This window comes from Capsicum annuum, chromosome 1 (genome assembly GCF_002878395.1).
Source record: "Capsicum annuum cultivar UCD-10X-F1 chromosome 1, UCD10Xv1.1, whole genome shotgun sequence".
Classification (NCBI taxonomy): Eukaryota; Viridiplantae; Streptophyta; class Magnoliopsida; order Solanales; family Solanaceae; genus Capsicum; species Capsicum annuum.
The window spans coordinates 251,794,736-251,818,898 of record NC_061111.1 but is presented as its reverse complement, the minus strand read 5'-3'; the positions used below and the strand labels follow the sequence as shown (position 1 = coordinate 251,818,898).

The window sequence follows — 24,163 nt, the reverse complement described above, 5'->3', positions numbered from 1 at the left end:
TTACTATATTACCCCTAATTAATTATTTTAAGTCGTTTATATATTAAAATTAATAATATTTTTTTACTATATTACTCCTAATTAATTATTATAAGTCATTTATATATAAGAATTAATAATATTTAATTTAAAAAATAGATGACATGTCTGCCTATATTACCCCTAATTGCTCCATGATTTACTATATTACCCCTAATTAATTATTATAACTCATTTATGCATTAGAATTAATAATATTTTTTTACTATATTACCCCTAATTAATTATTATAAGTCATTTATATATCAAAATTAATAATATTTAATTAATTCAATAGACATTTATGTTTGTATCTCATCAATATAAAATTTTAGTGCTAACAAATATTTATAGTGTCAGCACGGGCCATGCACCTCTAGTATATATATATATATACTAGTTGCATAAGGCCCGCGTGCTAAGTCCGGATCCAAGCTCATGATAAAGAATATAAAATTTAATTTTAAAAAGATATAACTTAAATCACATTTTTCTACTATATAACTAAATTAATTTAGTAATACGTTGATTATGTCTTGTCTGGTAAACTACTATGATTATTAAAGTTTTTTCATTATATTTAAATAACTTTTAAAGGACTTTATTTATGAAAAAGAAAGCATGAAAGATAATTAGCAAATATGAATAGACATAAAATTTAATTTAAAATAAATAAGAGGTGTGTTCAATATGTTTTAAAAAAAATCATATTTGATAGATGTTTTAAAAAAGTATTTTCTCTAGAAAATACGTTTAGACTTATAAAAATGACTGAGTGAAAGTAAAAAAGTTATATTCTATATTTCACATTCATTGAGTCATTCGCTCTTCAATAAACCTTGTCTTCACCGCACCATAGCTCCCATCCCTGTCATTTCATACCTCATCCCTCATAGTACTTATCTAAATTATATAAAAATAATTTTTAAATAATATTTTACTTACATACCAAATATAAGAAAATAAGTTAGAAAAAAAAATTTAAATGAATATATTTAATTGAAAAATCCATGTTTGTACTAAACACACTAAAAAAGAGAAAAAGTATTAATTAAAAAATAATAAATGCTCTAAAAATAAGCAAAGCTGCAAAAATTTTACTAAAATACAAAAATAAATATGCACTCTGTCTGTTTCATTTTATTTTACATTTATTGATTTGATACTCCTATTAATAAGAAGTTATTTAATAGGAGTTCGATTAATTATCTCGATAATTATGATTTGAAAGTATATGATTGACAACTATTATGTCCTATAGTTACTTAGTGAGAAGAGTAATATTGAAAGAAAATAATAAACCTTTCTTTATTTGCTAATATAATAAGCAAAAAGAAAATTTTAGTTTTAGTATAAGGATCAAGCAAAATGAAAAGAAAAAAAAAAAAGAGAAGGGTATTCTCTCAATTCCTTTTTGCTTGTGAACTTAAGAATTTAATATATTAAGGATAAAATATATGGTATTATCCTTATTAATTATTTTTTAAAAATTTAAATTTAGCTATTCATACTTTACTTAATTACTTGATAATAATAATAATGTGAAAAAAGTTATAAATCTTTCGGGATTTACTAAAATAAATAAGAAAAAATAGTAATTAATTTTTAATATAAAAAATAAGTAAAAAAGAATAAGTAATCTAATAAGGAACAAGAAGAGATTTATTAAAAAGAAGAATATTATTTTTTTTTATAAAGTTCCAAATAAAAATATTATAAAATAATAAATAAGGACAAATGTAATAACATGTATGGAAAATAAGTAAACACGTGTAGCTATTTAATTGCATTAAAAAGTTTGTAAGGACTATCAAAAAAAAATATCCTCCCTTATATACAGTAGTAATATATAAAATCAACTTAATTTTTTCATACAATAAAATGTAAATATTATCGTACCAACAAAATAAATACACCTAAAGGGACCTAGTTACAAGCTCTTTCTATATAGCCCTCACATTTTCTGGCATACTTTGATCCTCTATACATATTTACTAGTGTTATTCGGCTCGCGCTAAGTTCAGATGAAAATTAATATTAAAAAATTCAACTTGTAATTTTTTTCCTTGTTCTTGATGCATTAAGTTATTGAAATAGCAATTCGACAATTACAAAATCTATTTATAATACTTTATGTCTGATCATATTATATTCATCACATTTTCAAAGAGACAGATTGTCGCCATTGTGCCTTTGTCGTCAAAAGGGGGCACGAACAGTCTTAAAGTACTGTTTCATGCCCCAGTGGTCCTTGAGCCTTGACATTTCGAATCTCGTTGAATGGAGTGGTATGGATTGCGTACACTTTATTTACTCTCTTCATCTGCTTTTATTTGTTACTTTTGTTTTAATTGAATTTCTATTTTTACTTGTCATTTTTAACATATGAAGAGAAAACAATCTTTTTTCTTATTTTATTGTTAGTATTAATTGTTTATTCTCTAAACTAATTTGAAGAAACAATAGTAAGCACCAATTAATTAGAATATTATAGTAAAATAGTCATGTTAATAATTAATCTTTTAATAAACATTAAATTAATATGTGACAAGTAAACGAGAACAGTAATATTTTATAGAAGCTAATCTCCACCTACACAAAAACAAAAAAATATACACCTACCATACCATACACTACAATGACTCCGCAACTCTATACACTTGCATTGTGGGCTCAATCATGAACTAAATAAAATTGTATTTGTACTTATTAAATACTTTGTTTAAATATTTTGCTTATATAGGGAAAAAAAAAAGTTTAGTACAAAAACAATATAACGAGGTAGTGAAATCTAAAAAAACATAATGAGTACGCACACTTAATCTTATCTTACGAAGGTAGAGACTGATTTTGGGAGACCAACGAATCAATTAAAGTCGTAAAACATCTCGAAATCAAGTATGAAAAAAGAAATGCGATAGCAACATCAAGTGATATGATAATTAAAGCAAAGAAATAATAAATAATAATAAAGAAGACAAAGATATTAGGAATTCAATAATAATAATAATAATAATAATAATAATAATAATAATAATATAGGTTATATCTAAAAAAAAATAATACTCAATTATCGACTAACTTTCTCTCCTAATCATCGATCTTTATATCCTCTAAGCTCTATTTAGAGTTTAATATAAAAAGATATGTGAACACATTAGGGATCCATCAGAGTAACGTTTCAAACATTTAATAAGACTTTAATATAAAAATATTGTTCACATGTAAAACATGATTTTTTTCTTCATTAATTAATTATATTCAACAATTCAATTTTGGTCTTCAAGTCAATTTTTTTCTGGTCAATAAAATTCGCTTTTTAGACTTCAATTTTTTTTTTCTCTTATCCACACTAATATAATAATTTTTTTTTCATTTTCACAATTAAAATATTATAGAGATTGGTGTAGATAATTTTGTTCATATTCTGTTATTTTCTCTATCCTTTTTCTGCAAAATTCAGCCATAAAAATTAATTTAACTCCAATTGTTACTAAAGTTAAACAATTACATACTCGAAATATTCCTACAAAGCCGGCTTGAAAAAAATAGAGTGTACGCAGTCCATATCTAATCTATACGCACAATCCATACCTCTACAGAGGCAAGGGCGAACCCATATGTATTTCTTTGGTGCTCCGATACCCGTTAAATTCGATGCAGATTATGTATAATTATATTAAAAAATAAAATAAAAACTGGTATAAGCTTCAAAAAAGCATCTAGGAAACCAAGAAAATAGTTGGATGCTTTGGTCTTCAAGTGGAACCTAGCTTTAGGTGTCAATATATGTGTTCGAACCTCACGAAGACACACGACCCCTAAATTCTGAGTCCGCCACTGTGCAGAGGTTGTTTTCAATTTAACCCTGTTCAAGACAAAAACAATCGTAGGAGTATAGGAGACAATAGATAGTAACAAAAGAATAGATAATAACAGAACAAAGCTACAACAAAATAATACTACGATAGATCTATTCGAAACAACAGATATCGACAAAACTTGCAAACATCAAACTACCAATCTGAACAACAAGATAAAGCACGCCTACCTAGCTTGGACGCATTCCTAGCTCTTAACCTTCTACCCTAATTTGCATTTTCCACACTTTTCTATTTAATTGTTACTGAACATATTCAATGTATTCCTACAAAGTGCGTTTGAGGAAGACAGAGTGTATGCTGAGGCGGACCTACATTGAGTGTAGGGGGTGCACGTGCACCCGCTAGCCTCGAGAAGAACTTTGTATATATAGTTCGTATATCTATATATATATATCAAGGTGTTATATTAAATATATGTCGTGCACCCACCGAAACAACTGATTTGACTGGTGAGATGGTTGGGCTTGCCACTTGAAAGTTGTTATTTTCCTTATTTGTTCCCTTTTCCCTTTTCCAAATTACACTGTATGCAGCATTATTGTGCAAATGTATATATTTATCTTTTGATTAAAAAAGAATTTCTACTTAGTAGTCATTTATTTTACACCTTTTTTTTTTCTTTTATGTATTATGGATATTATTGACCTATTTTTTATTTTATTTCAAAATATAAGCTTCTCTCCAACTTTAAAAGGTAGATATTCTCCCTAACTTATAAAGTATAATATTTATTTTCTTTAATCTTTTGATCATTGAGTTATTTTTTATTTAAAAAATTAGCAATTTAAAGTTCAAGATAGGCTTAAATCGAACATTACCCGTTGCAACCATCTGGCAAACAAATCTCTCGAATTTTATATTTTTCAAAAACTTTCTATTATTGTTCAAAATATGAAAGTGCGTTGAATTTAAATACGGTGAATAACACACTTTTTTCATATTAAATCTAATAATTAATGATATTCAATAATATTAAAATTTTGCTTATAAAATACTATAATTAACAAGTTTTCAAAGAACTGTATGTCGAACTTTGACACTATTAATTACTATATTTAAATATAGAGGTGCACCCGTCAAGTTTAAATCTTAGGTTCGCCTTTGAGTTTACGCAATCCATACCTCTATAGAGGTTGTTTTCAATTTATCCCTGCTCAAGACAAAAACGATCGTAGGAATATAAAAGATAATAGATAGTAACAAAATAATAGATAATAACAAAACAAAACTACAACAAAATAATACTACAATCGATTTATTCAAAACAACAAATATCGACAAAATCTCGCGAACATCAAACTATCAATACGAACAACAAGATAAAACACGCCTACCTAGCTTGGACGCATTCCTAGCTCATAACCTTCTATTCTAATCTGTGTTTTTCACACTTTTCTATTTAATTGTTACTGAATATATTCAACATATTCCTACAAAGTGTGTTTGAGGAAGACGGAGTGTACGCAATCCATACCTCTACAGAGGTTGTTTTCAAGTTAACCCCGTTCAAGACAGAAACAATCATAGGAGTACAAGAAACAATAGATAGTAACAAAATAATAGATAATAACAGAACAAAACTACAAAAAAAAAAATACTACAAACGATCTATCCGAAACAATAGACATCAATAAAACATCGTGAACACCAATCTACAAGTACGGACAACAAAATATCACACTCCTACCTAGCATGGACGCATTCCTAGCCCCCAACCTTTTATACTTATCTGCGTTCTCCGTACTTTTCTATCTAGTATCTAGATCATATACTTGATATATACGTCTACAATGGTTGTTTTCAATTTAATCCCGCTCAAGACAAAAATAGTCGTAGGATTACAAGAGACAATAAATAGTAACAAAATAATAGATAATAACAGAATAACACTACAACAATATAATACTATGATCAATCTATTTGAAACAAAATACATCAACAAAACCTCGCGAACACCAAACTACTAGTACGGACAATAAGATAAAATACTCCTACCCACCATGAATGTTAGCCCCTAACCTTCTATCCTAATCTGCGTTTTCTGCACTTTCCTATAGTATATAGATCATATTCTCGATATATACCTCTACAGAGGTTGGTTTCAATTTAATCCCGCTCAAGACAAAAACAATCATAGGAGTACATAAGACAATAGATAATAACTGAATAATACTACAATCAATCTATCTGAAACAATAGATATCAATAAAACCTCACGAACACCAAACTACTAGTACGAACGACAAGATAAAGCACTCCCACCTAGCATGGACACATTCCTCACCCCAACCTTCTATTCTAATCTGTGTTTGCCACACTTTTCTATCTCGTGTATAAATCATATTCTCGATATGTTGTAATCGCGCTATGTCCTATCGAATTACTTAATATTTGAAAATATAATAATTGTGTTTTTTTTTTTTAATAAATTGTGTCATTTGTCAAGTCATACTATACAATGTTTGTGAAAACCTCAAACAAAACGAATCTTTGTCACATCTATCAATTCCTGTCTATTTGATTATAACAGGTATTGGCTGTTTAACACACAATTCATAGAATTAAAATAATACTATTTTTTCCGTCCAAAATTATTATCATAATTCATATTTCGTGAATTAAACTATATAAATTTTAATTAATATATATGATATGAAAAAAAAATTATAAATTAGTATTTTTAATATAGTTTATGTATATCTAAATTTTAATTTTAATTATTAAATTATTTTGATTTAGTTTAGCTCTAAAAATTACTTCATTCGTTTTAATTTATTTGATTTAATATTTTTTTATCCGTTTAAAAAATAATAACTCTTTCCTTTTTAGCAACTCTTTAATTTTAACTTTTCATGAGACATATTTAAAACCATAAAATTAAAAGATATTTTAATATATTTTACATATCTTTAATTTAAAATCAATTAATTTGAGACGAAGAATATCATACTCCCTCCATTCAACAAACCTTATCCACTATTGACTTAACACATATTAAGAAACAATAAATAATAAGATAATTTTATAATAAATTTAATATCTTGAGGGATACAATAAGTTATGAATAGTACTTAATAGTAAGGGTTAAAATAAGTAGAAAAGGATGTTTTATCTATTGATTTTTCAACTTGGACAAGTATTTACGTTGAATATCTATTTTTAGTATAATCGATAAATATTGTTGGACGGAGAGAGTAAGTTAACTTTTACTTACTGCATCCATCTTTACTTCTTTGTTTTTCTATTTTAAAATGTTCAACAATATTTGTACATTTTATAAAATCAATGAATAATTTATCTGTTTTTATTCATTTTATCCTTAATATTAAATATAATACACACTTATTATATCTTTTAAAGCAAAATATTATTATATTTAATGAATTATATAGTAAAATTACTTTTTTATTTAGTATTTATTAAGATATTTGCTAAGTCAAAATATACAAATATAATATACAAATATTTATAAATGGAGATAAGATAAAGTAAAATGTGACAATTATATAACAAAGTTTGTGCCTAAATTACCACCAAAGGATGTGGTGCAGCGGATGGAGCTGCTCCTCCCTTAACCAGAAATTTTGGATTTGAGCCTTGGATATAAAAAAATTCTTGGTAGAAAGCACGTTCCTCCGAATGAAGCCCTACGCAGCACAAATCCGAATTAATCAAACTTCAATGCGAATATCTAACATCAGTCAAAAAAAAAAAAAGTTTGTGCCTAATAATTAGTTGCACTTAAAAAAAGCTTGTCACTTCAACTCAAATGATGCTCATGAGTCATTACATTATTAGAATAATAATAATATATGCTTTTAAATATATCTTGGTCCAATGAATACAGCTAGGATTTAACCAAATTCAATGAATACTCTATGAATGAAAATGCAGCCTACCTCTTTGTTGGTGCTTCTTCTAGACTAAAATAAGCAACTAACACATCCATTTTATTTTTTTTTGCTTTGTCAGTAATTAATATTCAATAATTACTCATATTGAAGTTCGATTAAATTTGATGTTATATTAAAAATTTCACATTAATTACTCATATTGAAGTTCGATTAAATTTGATGTTATATTAAAAATTTCACATTAAAGAGTAATGCACTTTCTAACAAAAACAAATATTATTTTAGAAAATATTTAGATATAATACATAAACAGACACTCAATTTTGATCTCAGCTGACAATAAAATATTCTAACTTTGAGAATGCACATTTCGACACATCAATTTGGTTTCAACTAACAACTAAATACTACAACTCGGCCCTAATGTGTCTCGTAGACATCTAATGCTGATATGATATATTAATTTTGGAGGTTTCTCGATAATATTTTGTAAGTTATAGTGTTCAACTTATACAACGGAGACGAGTTGAGATATCTAAATGAGGAAATGTGCATACTAAAATTTAAATAGTAATGCACTTTCTAACAAAAGCGAATATTCTTTTGAAAGGCATTTAAATATAATACATAAACAGACACTCAATTTTGAACTCAGCTAGTAAGTAAATATTCTAATTTCGAATGTATACATCTCGACACATCAATTTAGTTTTAACTAGCAACTAAACACTATAACTCGTTTCTAATGTGTCTTGTAGGCATCCAATGCTGACATGACAATTGAATTTTGGAGGTGTCTAAATGATATTTTGTAAGTTAAAGTGTTCAACTTACATGACGGAAACGAGTTGAGATATCTAAATGTGCATACTAAAAGTTGAAGCCTTTTTTTTTTTTTTACTAGCTAATACTAAGTTTGAGTATTTATGTATGTATTATATCAAATAATTATCTCCATCCTTGACCTTGAATTACAAATTTACTAGTTCTTCTACAAGTATATATCATCAATCTATCAATGATTATATATATAATGTGTGTTCATAAGCAATTAGGGGCAGAAAATAATTCATCCAAACTTCTTCATCGAAAAATTATATTATATACACAAGGTCGAAATCTTTTAATGTTATGTATAGAAAATGTTGAAACTTCACGGTGAAAATTTTGACTTCGTCACTATAAGCAAGACACATGTGTCAAATCATTTACTAGTACACGAATAACTGAACTCTACCAGAAGAAGCACGGGCGCGATAGTTGTCAAATCTTCTACTAGTACATGGATAATCGTATGGACTTACCAACCTTAATCGTTACAAAGGGGATGATATTGCATCGAGCGTGTTGTTAGTGATTGCTTGGTGCCTGTGATGGTGAGAGATAGCAGATACCAACGGACTAGACAAAGTTAGGTGCACGCTAGCTAGTATGGACTTACCAACCTTGATCGTAACAAAGGGGATGATATTGCATCGAGCATGTTGGCGGTGGTTGCTTGGTGCCTGTGATGGTGAGAGATAGCAGATACCAACAGACTAGACAAAGTTAGGCACACGCTAGCTACTATGGAGTTACCAACCTTGATCATTACAAAGGGGATGATACTACATCGAGCATGTTGTTGGTCATTGCTTGGTGCCTGTGATGGTGAGAGACAGCAGATACCAACGGACTAAGCAAAGTTAGGTACACGCTAGCTAGTATGGACTTACCAACCTTGACCATTACAAAGGGGATGATATTGCATCGAGCCGCGTGTTGTTAGTCATTGCTTGGTGCCTGTGATGGTGAGAGATAACAAATACGAACGGACTAAACAAAGTTAGGTGCACGCTGGCTAACCCGAACGCTAATATTATAAAAGAAAATTGCTAATAACATCAAATTCACCAGCCACCAATTGTTTTCTCATTTATTTCCTGGATAAAGAATACAAAAGGATGGAACATAATATATCTAATTTTACATTAACTAAGAGCCTGAATATGAGATCTCTAGTGTTGGTTTCACATTTATGTACACAAAATGTGGATAACAAACTAGATATACAAGATGAAACAGTTCAAGATACATTATACTTAGCTCACTACCGAAATTATTTCATCACTATTCAGCAATTTTCGATGTCAATGCTAGCCTAAGCTGCTCTTGCGCGTAAACACGGCTACTCATTTTCACAGTGGCTTGTTGGATCATCAAATCATTCACGACAGAAACACTAGCGTGTTGCACGTCTAGGTCCAAGTCTTTGAGAGCTCCCATTAGCCTCGCGGCCGGATGGTTCTTTTTACTACATTGTATACGAATCATAGCATCCCATCCGCTCACCTTAACGTCTATGTCTAGGTCTAAAATCTTGAGATCTTGATTTTGTGGTGGCGAAGGACCGGGATAGTTTGATGATCCCTTGTTGGCTAGTTCTTTTCTTAAATATTCGATTTGGTTTCTCAAGTCCTCTATGTTTAAATCCGAATTTTGAACCACTGATTTTAGCTCATTGATGTATGCAATTGCATCTCCAAGTAGTGATGCCTTGTCCATTTTCGACACATTTGGGACGACAGCTCTGAGCGCGTAGAATCTTTGATTCAATTTCTCCCTCCTCTGTCTCTCCGCCTCCACGTGATTCAACGGCTCCTCCCTTCCATTAGCCGGTCTCCTCCCTCGCTTTCTCGGCCTCTTTTCCACTTCTACAATAGCCTCCTTCACCACTGAGGCCTCGAGATCTGAGTGATCCGAATCCCCACCACCACCGGACTTCCCCGTGGTTAAAGTTGGCAAGATCACACTCGAAACAAACGAAAGCATTCCTTCTTCATTGCGTCCCCTAGATACAAGTGAACTTTTCTTGTTCTTGTTATCCTCACTGAGCCCGAACTGCGATTGGCCCGAAAACAAGCTCACATTTCCACCACTGGCACTTCTCTTAATACCATCACCAAAATTCAATATCTCCCCCGACTCAGGCTTACACGAAATCGAACCATTTCCATTCTTATTCCTACCATCAAATCCATATCCGGAAAAATCCAACTCTCTCGTGAAATGCTGCCGATTGTGAACAGCAGCATTTTCAGACACAAATTGTTTACTACCATTACTAGCAGTATTAGTAACTACATTCAACGAATCCTTAGCAGCTGAGGAAGTTGGATCCGTCAGCCACAGGGCTGAAGGATCGGGCTCAGCCTGTACTGCACACGAGCCCGTTACAGAGCCCATATCAATATTGAAGTTGAACAAAACCTTAACCTTATTCATCAAATCCGAACTTTGAAAAATCAGCTCAGTCGAACCGAGCTCAACAACACCATTAGCTATAGGTACACAAACAATCGTCTGAAGCCCGAATCCTTGTGCTTGTCTGGCCCGCTCACATTGAGATGCACCTAATCTCTCTCCCCCAGTAACCCATATCGGGCTTGAACTATACATAGCCAAGCCCGGAAGTCCGTTTCCATTAGCAAATGACTGTGTCATTGATATCAAAAAGAACCATTCAGTATCAGTAACCTCCTCGTCAACAGTATTATCTGCATCACCACCAACAACACCGCCACCACCAATCAGCGAATTCAGTTCCCTCAGCACCTTCTTCCTGTGCTCCTGTTCAGTGAAAAAACTAGCCGACATTGAAGAATTACGCTTATTCTTATCCTCCTCCCCCTTGTAATACCCATCTCCCCAGCCCAAAACCGACGGAGCTTCTAGATCAGATGATTGCCAGAAAATAGCATAAGCCCATGATTCGCTTGCACCACCTTCTATTAATGCCTGAAGTCGTTGTTGCAGCGACTCTTGATTGAAATACGGAGCTTGAATAGCAACATTAGTTGATTCAGCAGGCCAAATTGATGGAACATCAGAAGATAAAAAAGCTTCCATCATATTAGCATCACATATATTTGTAGTAGTAGTGGTGGTGGTGTTACTAGTACTCCATATATTCATACTTGTTTGTTATATATAACATAAAGTGGAAAAATTTGTTAGATTTTAGGGAGGAATAAAGTGGGAAATTGGAGATTTAGAGAGAGAGATAGGGAGACAATTGAGGGAGGTTGTTTGTTAAGTGTGAAATGGAAGTGGAGAGTTTTGGGAGTTTTATAATATATATATATATATATATATTGGAGGGACGGGGGGCGGGGATGGGATTTAGTGAGGAAAGTGAGTGGACAAAGAGAAGATGATTCCAAGAAAGGGTTATAAGATTGTTTTAATGAGGAAAGTGAGTGGACAAAGAGAAGGGGATTCAGTCGTTTTAGGGAAATTAAAGCTAATAATTTTGAGGCCTCAAAAATTTTAAGAGACCTGATACGCTTGAAGAATTGACATATGTCATATCAGCTAAAAGAACGGATAAAAATATGTTAAAATTTAATTCAGAGTTACAGGACCTCGTGGAGTTGGAATATATTGTAGCAAATTTGGTTGGGGGTACTAGATGCTTATATCAATTTTTAATAGTAAATTTTATTACTTCAACCCCACTTGAAGATTGTGAAATACGTTTAAAAAAATATCTAAAAATAAAAAGAGAGAAAACGCTATCTAATTTTTACTAAAAATATTTTAGAATTCTGAATTAAACAACTCAAACTTTATATTAATAAATAAAATTTTAATAACAACATCCAAGTTTTTCATATTGCCCTTTTAATTAATATTTTTTTTAAAAAGTATCCACAATTATTTGTAAAATTCACAGGAAGCTTTTTAAGAGGTGAAGTATTTATAATTTCTTAAATACATGTAAAAAGAAAACCATCAACTAATATAGACACAGAGGGAGTACTATTTCAGACTCCAACTCGTAGGAATACACTGAATAATATTAGAGGAGTATCATTTTAGACTCCACTTGGTACGAATATATTAGATATATTATTATTGATGTTGTAGTTTGTTATCTATTATATAGTATAGTATTATTAATTTAAATATAATATTTATTTTATTTGTTACTTATATTTATCTTATCAACATGTTAATTTATCATTTATTGCTATAACGAATATATTCAGTAAATTCCCACCAAGTACGATCTGGAAATAATAGATGTGTGCAGTCCATATCATTAATAAGGAGAATAAGATGTGGGCCAAGCCTAGGGGTGGGCATGGTACGGTATTTTAAACTTCGGTACGGTAACTTCAGTTTTCGGTATCTAAAAGAACTATACCATTACCATACCAAATTAGTTCGGTATGGTTCGGTATTTTTAAATTCGGTTTCGATATTTTACGGTATGGTAATTCGGTAACCATACTTTATTTGATTTCTAGTTACATATATTCATATAAAAAAACTATAACTTTAAATTTAAAAAAAAACATCTCAATCATGTTAGGCTAACAACTATCTTTGTTAATCAATTACACAAAAATAATATTCAATCACAATTGAATAGTCTGAGATGCAAACTCTGAACAACATTACCTAAACTTAAGCATAGTACTCCTAAATAATAAGCTTCCTAAAAAATTTATTTCTGAATAAAAGCTACTTTTGTGTTCAACTGGCTAATGGATAATCTATAAATATATTTAATACTCTTAAATATAATATATATATGGGTTTTATATGTTATTAAAAAACTTCGGTGTGGTATACGGTATTTCGGTATTTATTGCACAAATGTCAAATACCAAAATAATTTAAAATTCCTATCAAATACCATAACATTCATACCATGGTATAAAAAATTTCGGTGTCAGTCTCGTATTCGGTATATACCATACCATGCCCGCCCCTAGCCAAGCCCGCTACCGCTCTCACTTAATGGGCGAACAAACACAGCTATCTACTAACCTTCGATTGTAATATTTGATCTCTGTACCTTCTGATCTAGGGCTATGCGGGTCGTCAGTAAGTTAAAAATGTGTTAAGTCCTCTCGGATCATTTCCCTCAGTTCTTTTTTTAGATTACGTCTATCTCCCCTCAGAGGTGGACCTAGGTTAAAAAATGTGGTGCTCCGACCCTCGTTACATCCAATGAAGAATAGGTATAATTGTTGGGTTCAAAGTATATGAAAAAGTGTGAATGAAAAATGGAGGAAAATGGTGAAGAAGGAAGAGACCAATTTAGAAAGTGTACTCCCAAATTGTAAAGTTCACTCTTTCTCCCACATTGGTGGAAGAAGAGAACTTGTGAGTATTTAAAATAAGGGATGCAATCCTTCAACGACATGACACACTGATTCATGAAATGGTATGCCTGTTCGGAAAAGACACACTTTTTGAACGAACAGACATGACTTTTTCAGAAAGGTCACAGCTTTTAAGTGAATCATTGTCACTTTTCAGAAGAGGCACATATTGGCTATATAAACCTGCTTTCATCCACAGGTTTAGTTGCGAATTTTCTGAAATACAAACTCTCTTCTTGTCTTGAAAATTTTTCTATGTGATCTATCAAACCGTTGAGTGAGTTCGCTGAATCCAACAATTTGAGGTACCACTATTGTTCGGATTGAAGGCCATTTTATCCTGGGAGGAAGATTCCAAAACCTCGGGTACAGTGAGGGGAATTATTCCTTAAGGATACTCCGTGAATTTGGAGGACTTGGTCTTAAATTCTGTTTCATCTCCATTCTGAATTTTTACACACTTCTTAGATAGATTGTTCGTAATCTAGTGTTGGAGGTGTTACAGAACTTCATAAGTGTTCTTGTCTTGGACTTGAACTAGTGTTGAAGTTTGTGTTTCTTATTTACAAATTCTTGTACCCGAATACATAAAAGATAACAATCTTAAGGAATAATATTTTGCAAAATCTGTATTGCTTGTTTTTGGAGATTAAATCTTTAAACTTTCTACTCCGTTTGAACTTAACTAGTGATTCAAAGACATAAAATCTTCATCACAAGTTAAAGATCATTCGGTTGACAATTGGAAGTCATAAAAACTTCATCGTTAACTAGAAACAAGAAGAAGAGTTTAAAGTTGCTTAACTTTATAAATAGTATTCTGAAAATACTAAATTTTATTGTCTTGTGGTGACAGAAAAAATGACTAACGAAAGTCAAATGCAAGATGCGGCTACGACTGTGGGGCCAACTAGTATTGCTTTAACAAGTCGAGCAAATGCTCCGCAACCAATGGCACCTGCGGAGAAGCTCAAAAACTTTGCGGGCATTAACTTTAAGCAATGGCAGCAAAAGATGTTCTTTTACCTCACCACTCTACGCCTTTAAAGGTTCACTAGTGAGGATGCTCCTGAGGTGCCCGAGGGAACCTCGGACAAAGAGCATTTCATGATTGTAGAAGCTTGGAAACACTCGGACTTCCTTTGCAAAAATTATATATTGAGTGGTCTCCAAGACGACCTCTACAATGTTTACAGTGGAACTAAGACATCGAAGGAATTGTGGGGGGCACTAGAACGAAAATACAAGACAAAGGATGCGGGAATTAAGAAATTCTTTATTGCAAGGTTCTTGAACTTTAAAATGATAGATAGCAAATCGGTTGTCTCTTAAGTGCAGGAATTGTAAGCAATCATTCACGATCTCCTAGCAAAAGGTATATCTTTAAAAAATACCTTAGTGGAACAAATTGAAAATATTTTTAGTACTCACATAAATTGTTTTGTAGGTTTGATTGTGAATGATGCATTTCAAGTAACAACGATCATTGAGAAGCTACCACCTATGTGGAAAGACTTCAAAAACTACTTGAAGAACAAACACAGGAAGATGACTGTCGAAGATCTTATTGTTCGACTACATATTGAAGAAGATAATAAGGCTGCCGAGAGAAGGTCAAAAGGGAATTCTGCAATTAATGGAGCACATATTGTGGAAGATGACCAAAAGAATTCTAAGAAAAGGAAGAAATTTGAACAAGGCAGCAATCAACCCAAGAAGAAATTCAAGGGAAAGTGCTTCAACAGTGGTAAAATTGGCCATAAGTTCACGGATTGTTGTGCCCCTAAGAAAGGCAAGAAAAAGGACCAAGCAAATATGATTGAGTCCAACAAAGAATGTGATGATCTGTGTACTATGTTTTCAGAATGCAACTTGGTGGGGAATCCTCGCGAGTGGTGGATGAATTCTGGTGCCACCCGCCATGTTTGTGCTAACAAAGAGTTGTTTTCGTCATTCGCTCTAACTCAAGTAGAAGAAATGATCTACATGGCTAACTCCACTACGGCTAAGGTAGAAGGAACAGGAAAAGTGGGCTTAAAAATGACTTCAGTAAAGGTCTTAACAGTTAACAATGTCTTGTACATTCCGAAATTGCGTAGGAACTTGATTTCTGTTTCACTTCTAGACAAAAACGAATTCAAATGTGTAACCGTTTCTGAAAAAATTGTAATTAGCAAAAGAGAAGTGTATGTAGGAAAAGGTTATCTCACCGAGGGACTTTATAAGATGAATGTAATGAATATTGAAATAAATGAAAGTTCAAATTCTACTTACTTGCTTGAGCCTTATAATTTATGGCATGAATGTTTAGGCCATGCTAATTACAAAGCATTACGAAAATTGATTAACTTAGGTGTTTTACCAAACTTTGAGTGCAATAAATAAAAGTGTCAAACGTGTGTAGAATCAAAGTATGCAAAGCATCCTTGTAAGTCTGTTAAAAGGAATTCTAATCCTTTAGACTTAGTACACATTGACATTTGTGATATGAAGTCAACACCATCACGTGGTGGGAAAAAGTATTTCATAACTTTTATTGACAATTGCACTAGATATTGTTATGTATACTTGCTAAATAGTAAGGATGAAGCAATAGATGCATTTAAGCAATAAAAAACTGAAGTAGAAAATCAGTTAGAGAAAAAGATAAAAATCCTAAGAAGTGGTAGGGGCGGAGAATATGAATCTCCTTTCACCGAAATATGTGTAGAGAATGGAATCGTCCATCAAACTACGACCTCGTATTCACCTCAATCTAATGGAATTGCGGAAAGGAAAAATCAAACTTTGAAGAAAATGATGAATGCCTTACTTATAAGTTCCGATTTACCGCAAAACTTGTGGGGAGAGGCTATCCTTACCGCCAACCGTATACTCAATAGAGTTCCCCATAGTAAGACACAATCAATTCCTTATGAAAAGTGGAAAGGAAAGGAACTCAACTTGAAATATTTCAAAGTGTGGGGGTGTCTAGCAAAGGTCCAAGTTCCTATGCCTAAGAGGGTTAAGATAGGACCTAAGACCGTGGACTGCGTGTTCATAGGATATGCTAAAAGCAGTAAAGCATGTCGATTTTTGGTTCATAAATTCGAACATCCGGATATAAATGAAAATACGGTAATTGAATCAAATAATGTTGAATTCATTACAAACATTTACCCGTATAAAACTAGACATGAATAGTCTAGTGGAGGGTCTAAACAACCTCGAGATGAACCAAGTGAGAATGTACATAATGAAGAGAATCTAAGACGTAGTACACGTCAAAGAACTTCTACTATGTTTGGATCAGATTTTGTAATATTTCTCTTAGAAAATAAGTCTCAAACATTTAAAGAAGCGATGTCATCGTCAGACTCATCCTTTTGGAAAGAGGCAGTCTATAGTGAGATTGATTCAATCTTAAGCAACCATACGTGGGAATTGGTTAATCTTCCTTTGGAAAATAAACCTTTAGGTTCTAAATGGATCTTCAAAAGAAAAATAAAAGCGGATGGTACTATTGACAAATACAAGGCAAGATTTATAGTAAAAGGCTTCAAGCAAAAAGAAGGCCTTGATTACTTTGATACATACTCGCCAGTAACAAGGATAACATCGATTCGAATGTTAATTGCCTTGGCATCGGTATATGGTCTTGAAATCCTTTAAATGGATGTGAAAACCGCATTCCTAAATGAGGAATTGGAGAAAGAAATTTACATGGAATAACCTGAGGGTTTTGTGGTTCCAGGGAAGGAGAATAAGGTGTGTAAACTTATTAAGTCATTGTATGGACTAAAGCAAGCACCTAAACAATGGCATGCGAAGTTTGACCAAGCCATGTTGGCAAATGGGTTCAAGATAAATGAATGTGATAGATGTGTTTATATTAAAGACACTCCAAATCACCAAGTCATTGTTTGTTTATATGTGGATGATATGTTGATCATCAGTAGAGACATTTTTGACATAAATGCAATGAAGCGAATGCTCGAGAGCAAGTTTGATATGAAAGACCTTGAAGTTACGGATGTGATCTTAGGTATAAGAATCCATAGAACTCCACAAGGTTGGGCATTGTCACAGTCTCACTATATCGAAAAGGTACTTGACAAATTTAAGTATATGAAATTTGGTATTGCCAAGAATCCTTTGGATGTGAGCTTTGCACTTCGAAAGAATGAAGGTGAAAGTGACTCACAATTGGAGTACGCAAGAGTATTGGGATGTTTAATGTATATAATGAACTGTACACAGCCAGATATAGCATGCGTTATTAGTAAATTGAGTCGGTACACAAGTAATCCCAACAAAACTCATTGGATGGCAATGAAAAGTGTTTTGGGGTATTTTAAATACATTCAAGACTATGCCTTGCATTATAATAAATATCCTACGGTACTTGAAGGATATAGTGATGCAAATTGGATCACCGGATCGAACAAATTAAAATTTAAAAGTGGATATGTATTTACTATCGGTGGAGGAGCAGTCTCTTGGAAATCATCCAAACAGACTTGTATTGCTTGCTCTGCAATGAAATCTGAATTTATCACATTGGATAAAGCCAGTGAAGAAGCAGAATGGCTCCAAAATTTCTTGGAAGATATTCCTTATTGGACCAAATCAGTGGCACCAGTATGTATACACTGTGATAGCCAAGCGGCAATAGGTAGGGTAGAGAGCATGATGTACAACGGTAAATCTCATCATATACGACGGAGACATAATACCGTTAGGGAATATCTCTCTAGTGGGATTATCACTGTTGACTATGTAAAGTCAAAGGATAATGTGTCGGATCCACTTACAAAAGGTCTATCTAGAGAAGAGTGGAAAGAACATCCAAGGGAATGAGTTTAAGGCCTAGGAAAAGTAAGAATAGCGGTAACTCTACCTAGCAGACTGGAGATTCCAAAAGCTAGGTTCAAGGAGATCAAAGAAAGTTGTGCCTGATAGGTTCAACATTGTCAATTACTCAATCCATTCTCATGATGTAGACAATGTTTAGTAAACAAGGATAAGACTTGAGGTGAAAAGTCTTTTAATGATTATCTAAATTTGGCAGATTTGACCAAAATAGTTTAATCTATAGGATTGAACGTATAGAAATCACCTATGTGAGGGCGAAGTGGAAGCCACTTCAAGGAGAATATTAGTAAAGGCCTATTCTCTAAGCTCTCATGAAACCGGGACGTGTCCATGGCTGAAAAGAATAAAACCGTCAGAACCATAAACAGTAAAAGGCTGGTTGTGTGACATATGTTGTCTAGGTGTACACTAAAGCTCGACGGTTCAAAGATATCAAATCTATCTATTGACCCAGTGCATCTGATACATGTTCACTACGAAAAGTTCAAAGGGAAACCCACTTATCTAGATGCAATCAGTTTTTACTTGATGATCACATACTTATCCATAAAAATTTTACGAAAAATAGTCATTTTCCATTCATGTGGGGATTGTTGGGTTCAAAGTATATGAAAAAGTGTGAATGAAAAATAGAGGAAACATAGTGGAGAAGGGAGACACCAATTTAGAAAGTGTACTCCAAATTGGAAAGTTCACTCTTTCTTCCACATTGGTGGAAGAAGAGAACTTGTGAGTGTTTAAAATAAGGGACACTTACTCCACATGGTAAGTGAGGAAAGAAATAAGAAATGCCTTATGCCGTCGTCGTCGCTCGCTCGCTCGGCTCGGCTCGGCTTCGGCTTTGGATTCGACTTCGGATTTGGATTTGGATTTGGATTTGGCAAATGATCAATCGATGAGATCTATCAAAAATATCAAAGAGAAGAACGCAAATTTTTCTTTTCTGTGTTTTGATACTCCATTTATATTCGGCTTCGGCTTTGGATTTGGATTTGTCAAATGATCGATCGATGAATCTATCAAAAATATCAAAGAGAAGAATGCAAACATGTTGACTATATAAACCTGCTTTCATCCAAAGGTTTAGTTACGAATTTTCTGAAATACAAACTCTCTTCTTGTCTTGAAAATTTTCTGTGTGATCTATCAAACCGTAGAGTGAGTTCGCTGAATCCAACAATTTGAGGTATCGTTATTGTTCGGATTGAAGACCATTTTATCTTGGGAGAAAGATTTCAAAACCTCGGGTACAGTGAGGAAAATTATTCCTTAAGGACACTTCGTGAATTCGGAGGACTTGGTCTTAAATTCTGTTTCATCTCTTTTTCTGAATTTTTACACACTTCTTAGATAGATTATTCGTAATCTAGTGTTGAAGGTGTTACAGAACTTCATAAGTGTTCTTGTCTTGGACTTGAACTAGTGTTGAAGTTTGTGTTTCTTATTTACAGATTCTTGTACCTGAATACATAAAAGATAACAACAATTATATAAGAAATATATAAAAATTGATATAAGATGAAAAAATCATACATAAAATCAAGAAAATAGTTGGGTAATTTGATTTTCAAGTGAAACCTTAAAGCTTTGGGTGTTAATATGTGTGCTTGAACCTCCCGAACACCCACGATCCTTAAATTTTAGGTCTGCCACTGTCCCTCCGAGCTTCTGCTACTTCCGACCTTTCACACATTTTAACTAGCCCATCCATGCACTTTCTGAACCAACTAAGTTTGCGTCCTTCATTTTGCTCATCGTAGAGGTTACTCTCACCTTACCTCGTCTAATTTCATTTATAATCGTATCTCTCTTATAGTATGCCATACATTCACCGCATCTTTTCACATTCGTCTTTTAGACCGAGCGTTCTTACTGACCAACACTCTGTCCCATATAATAACAATGATGGTATGGCCATCACTCTGTAGAAGTTACCTTTAAATCTTAGCGACACATTCTCAAAATGAAAATGTTAAAGTTAAAAGTATTAACACGTATAGAAATTTATCATTTTTTTACATTGACTAAAAAATAAAAGAAAAAGAGTGTCACATAAATTGAGACAACATAATTAAACTTTTATTTTTTCAAATTCAAACTATGTAAACTCGATCAATATTTTAAAAAAGTAATCATATTAGTATGAGAAAACTATTATCTATAATACCTTTTATATAGTTTTGTGAATATCTAAAATTTAATTTTAAAATGTTAAATTTATCTTATTTCATGTAGGTTCAAGTTTAATGAATATTCAACATTTTGAATTTGGAATTTGTTAAAGGGGAATATTTTCGTTGATAGTTATATTTATTAAAGTGCTAATATTAATGTGGAACAATTCAATGTTTCAACTTAGGAGGAGAAACAATTTAATTAATTTTAAGGAAATATTAAATAAACATATCTCCTATATGTAGGCTTTATGCTATGAAGGAATAATTCTATATATGAAAATAAAATAAATATATTATTGATCAAATATCATAACGATACTAACATTTATAGTACCATAAAGTGAGATTCGAGAATAATAGAATATACACATTAAAATTATATCTACAATAGACTTATTCATCACACAATACGTATCGTTAGACATGAACAATAATAGAATTATATTTAAGTATAACACGATAAGCGTAAGAATATACTAAGCAATTTATCAAGACATTAATATGTATAGATAACATAAAAATTATTTATAAAATAAGTATGTATAAAATAACTCGATATATAAATATTCTGCAGTAGAGTTCGAAAATAAATCACACCCAGGATAAAATCTTGTTGCTACACTTTGGCATCACGTTGTGGAATCATTGATATTATATAAAATTTATTAATGTAATACAATAATTTGTAGATATGTTTTAGAAATATTAAATTATTAATAGCACGTTTTGGTGGATGACTATCTTGAAAATAACGTTGATTTTTTTATTTAATAATAATAAAAAAATAATTGCAACTTGACATGTGAACTACCATTACAATGCCAGAAAATTATAATTAAAATATTGAATATAATTTTCATGCTCTCTGTTTGTTTGTGAAATTTAATTTTTTTTTCTGGTCAAAAAGTTTTTCAACTTTTTAAATTTAAGAGAAAAGGATAAAAATGAGAAAAGGTCATCCAAGAAAATAATTCATAAAATAATTATTTATGTTTAATAGATAAATTTTGAAAGGGGTGAAATGCAGTTTAATAGAATTTATATGTTGATTTTTTAAAAAAAGTCACAAATTCAAATCACGTCAATTTTCTGATTATTGAATTTTATTTGGTATAATAATAATATATTAAGTAAAATTCTATAAGTAGAGTTTGAGAAGGATAGCAGATGTAATCCTTATTTCATGCATAGAGTTAGAGAAAACACAGACTCATGACTCAGTCACTCAGGTATTGCATATTTACGAACAAACTGAAGAAATAACGATAAAATAAATACTGAAGTAAACGTTGCATAGGATAATTTTACTATAATTTTAATACACAGGGATGAAACACAGTTTGATAAAATATCGTGTCACATAAATTGAAATGAAAGCGATAATGGTTACTTCCTTTGTCCATCAGTATTTGTTCATATTTGACTTAACATATCCCTTAAGAAATAATAAATTGAAGAAAGACTTTACTATATCACCCTTGTTAGCTATAAGGCATTTATATGTTGGTAAATGAATAATATTTAGGATAAAATAAGTATAAAATGATAAAAACTTTAAAGTGGACAAACAGATTTGAACAATTATTTTAGTATAGTGGACAAGAAAGATTTGTTTATCGGATATTTGATATAATTGAATTTATAAATAAGTCAAGAGCATATGTTGCGAATTAGCCTTATATTTTAGATATGATTTGCTAGCAATTTGATAACTAAATGATACAGTAAATTTATGAGATATAAAGGAAACGAAATAAATAAAGTAAAGCAAACAAATCTAGACGAGCTTGGTAATAGCTAACGAGTCTGAGATCTAGTAAAATGATTGTATTCAGTAAGACAACGAGAGAGTAGATGCATTTACAAGTGAGGAAGGATAACTGTTTATAGTTTACAACGTTGGGCTTTAACCAATCATAATTCGACAATGGCGTCCTAAAGGGCTATGGTCTATGTGGATTCGTCATGTGTTCGATCTGTTAGTGAGTCAGCTAATATTCCTTTGATGTGTGCAGCTCTATACGAGTTCGTCCTCGCACTTGAACGGTCTGACATATTTGTCTCCCTTGTTTACTTTCTTGTCACATCTCTCAGCCCTTAGAGGCTAAGCCAACCTAGTAACAGGGGTTCGTCTGAACCTCCTTCGACGAAAAATTATACTATTAATACATGATTAAAATGATTCTTTTTGTATATATTGTAGTGTTGAACCCCCGTTCGATGAGCTTTTCTTCATATTTTGAACTCACTCAGTAGAAATTCTGCCTCCGCCTCTGTTTGCCCTATGCAACATTTGAAGAACCGCCCCTTTTTGTGCTCTTTAAATGCCACCGTCACACTCCAATTTAAATATTGATCGAAATTCATATCATTTGATTTTCATAAAAAAAAATTATGACAAGTAATTTGAAATGCACGAAGTATAACTTGAATATTGTATAAATTGTTGATTATAGTGCACATAAGTCATGGGCCATGTGCTTTGTGCTACGGGTGTGCATCAGTCGGTTCGGTTCTGTTTTATGTGTTATTGATTTGGTTTATTGATTTTCGATTTTTAAATATGCAAAATCAATAACCAACCAGTAAGATATTTTCTTAGGGGTGTGCATTGGTCGGTTCGGTTCGATTTTATATACTATCGGTTCGGTTTATCGGTTTTCGATTTTTAAATATGCTAAACTAATAACCAAACCAATAAGATATTTCTTATCGGTTTTTGGTTTATCGGTTTTTAGTCCTTAACGGTTCGATTTTCGGTTTAACCAATAAGAAAATACTCATAAAATAGAAATAATAGTAACTAACATAAAAAAAAAAAAAACGAATCTTAGTTGCCACCAAAAATTCTATATGATATGTTTTAATTTACAAGAATCTTCAAGTTTGAACTAATTATTATTAGGAGAAATTAAGAGTTTGTATAATTGAAATAATAGATTTGTTAATTTGGAGAAATTAAAGATAAATATATAGTAAGTCATATACATACATACATATATATATATATACACACACACACACATATATACACATATATATATATATTTTTATTGGGTTATCGATTTACCCAATAACCCAATAAGAAAAAATCGAACCGAACCAATAATCCAATAATTTTTTTTTATAAACCATTAAAAAATCGTTAACCCAATAACCCAATCACATTAAACCAATAATATATATATATATATATATATATATATATATATATATATATA

At 31.7% G+C, this 24,163-nt stretch overlaps 1 protein-coding gene across 1 annotated transcript; it reads right to left on the bottom strand.

Annotated features, from left to right (window-relative positions):
- Positions 1 to 9,644: 9,644 nt before the first annotated feature.
- Positions 9,645 to 11,958, bottom strand: LOC107850747 (transcription factor MYC1). The gene has a single exon (XM_016695492.2). The coding sequence runs from the start codon at positions 11,708 to 11,710 to the stop codon at positions 9,866 to 9,868; it is 1,845 nt and encodes a 614-aa protein (XP_016550978.1). The 5' UTR covers positions 11,711 to 11,958; the 3' UTR covers positions 9,645 to 9,865.
- Between the last annotated feature and the right edge of the window lie 12,205 nt (positions 11,959 to 24,163).

Coding starts and splice junctions, on each gene's coding strand:
- LOC107850747 (XM_016695492.2), bottom strand. CDS start 11,710: ATGAATATATGGAGTACTAGTAACACCACCACCACTACTACTACAAAT.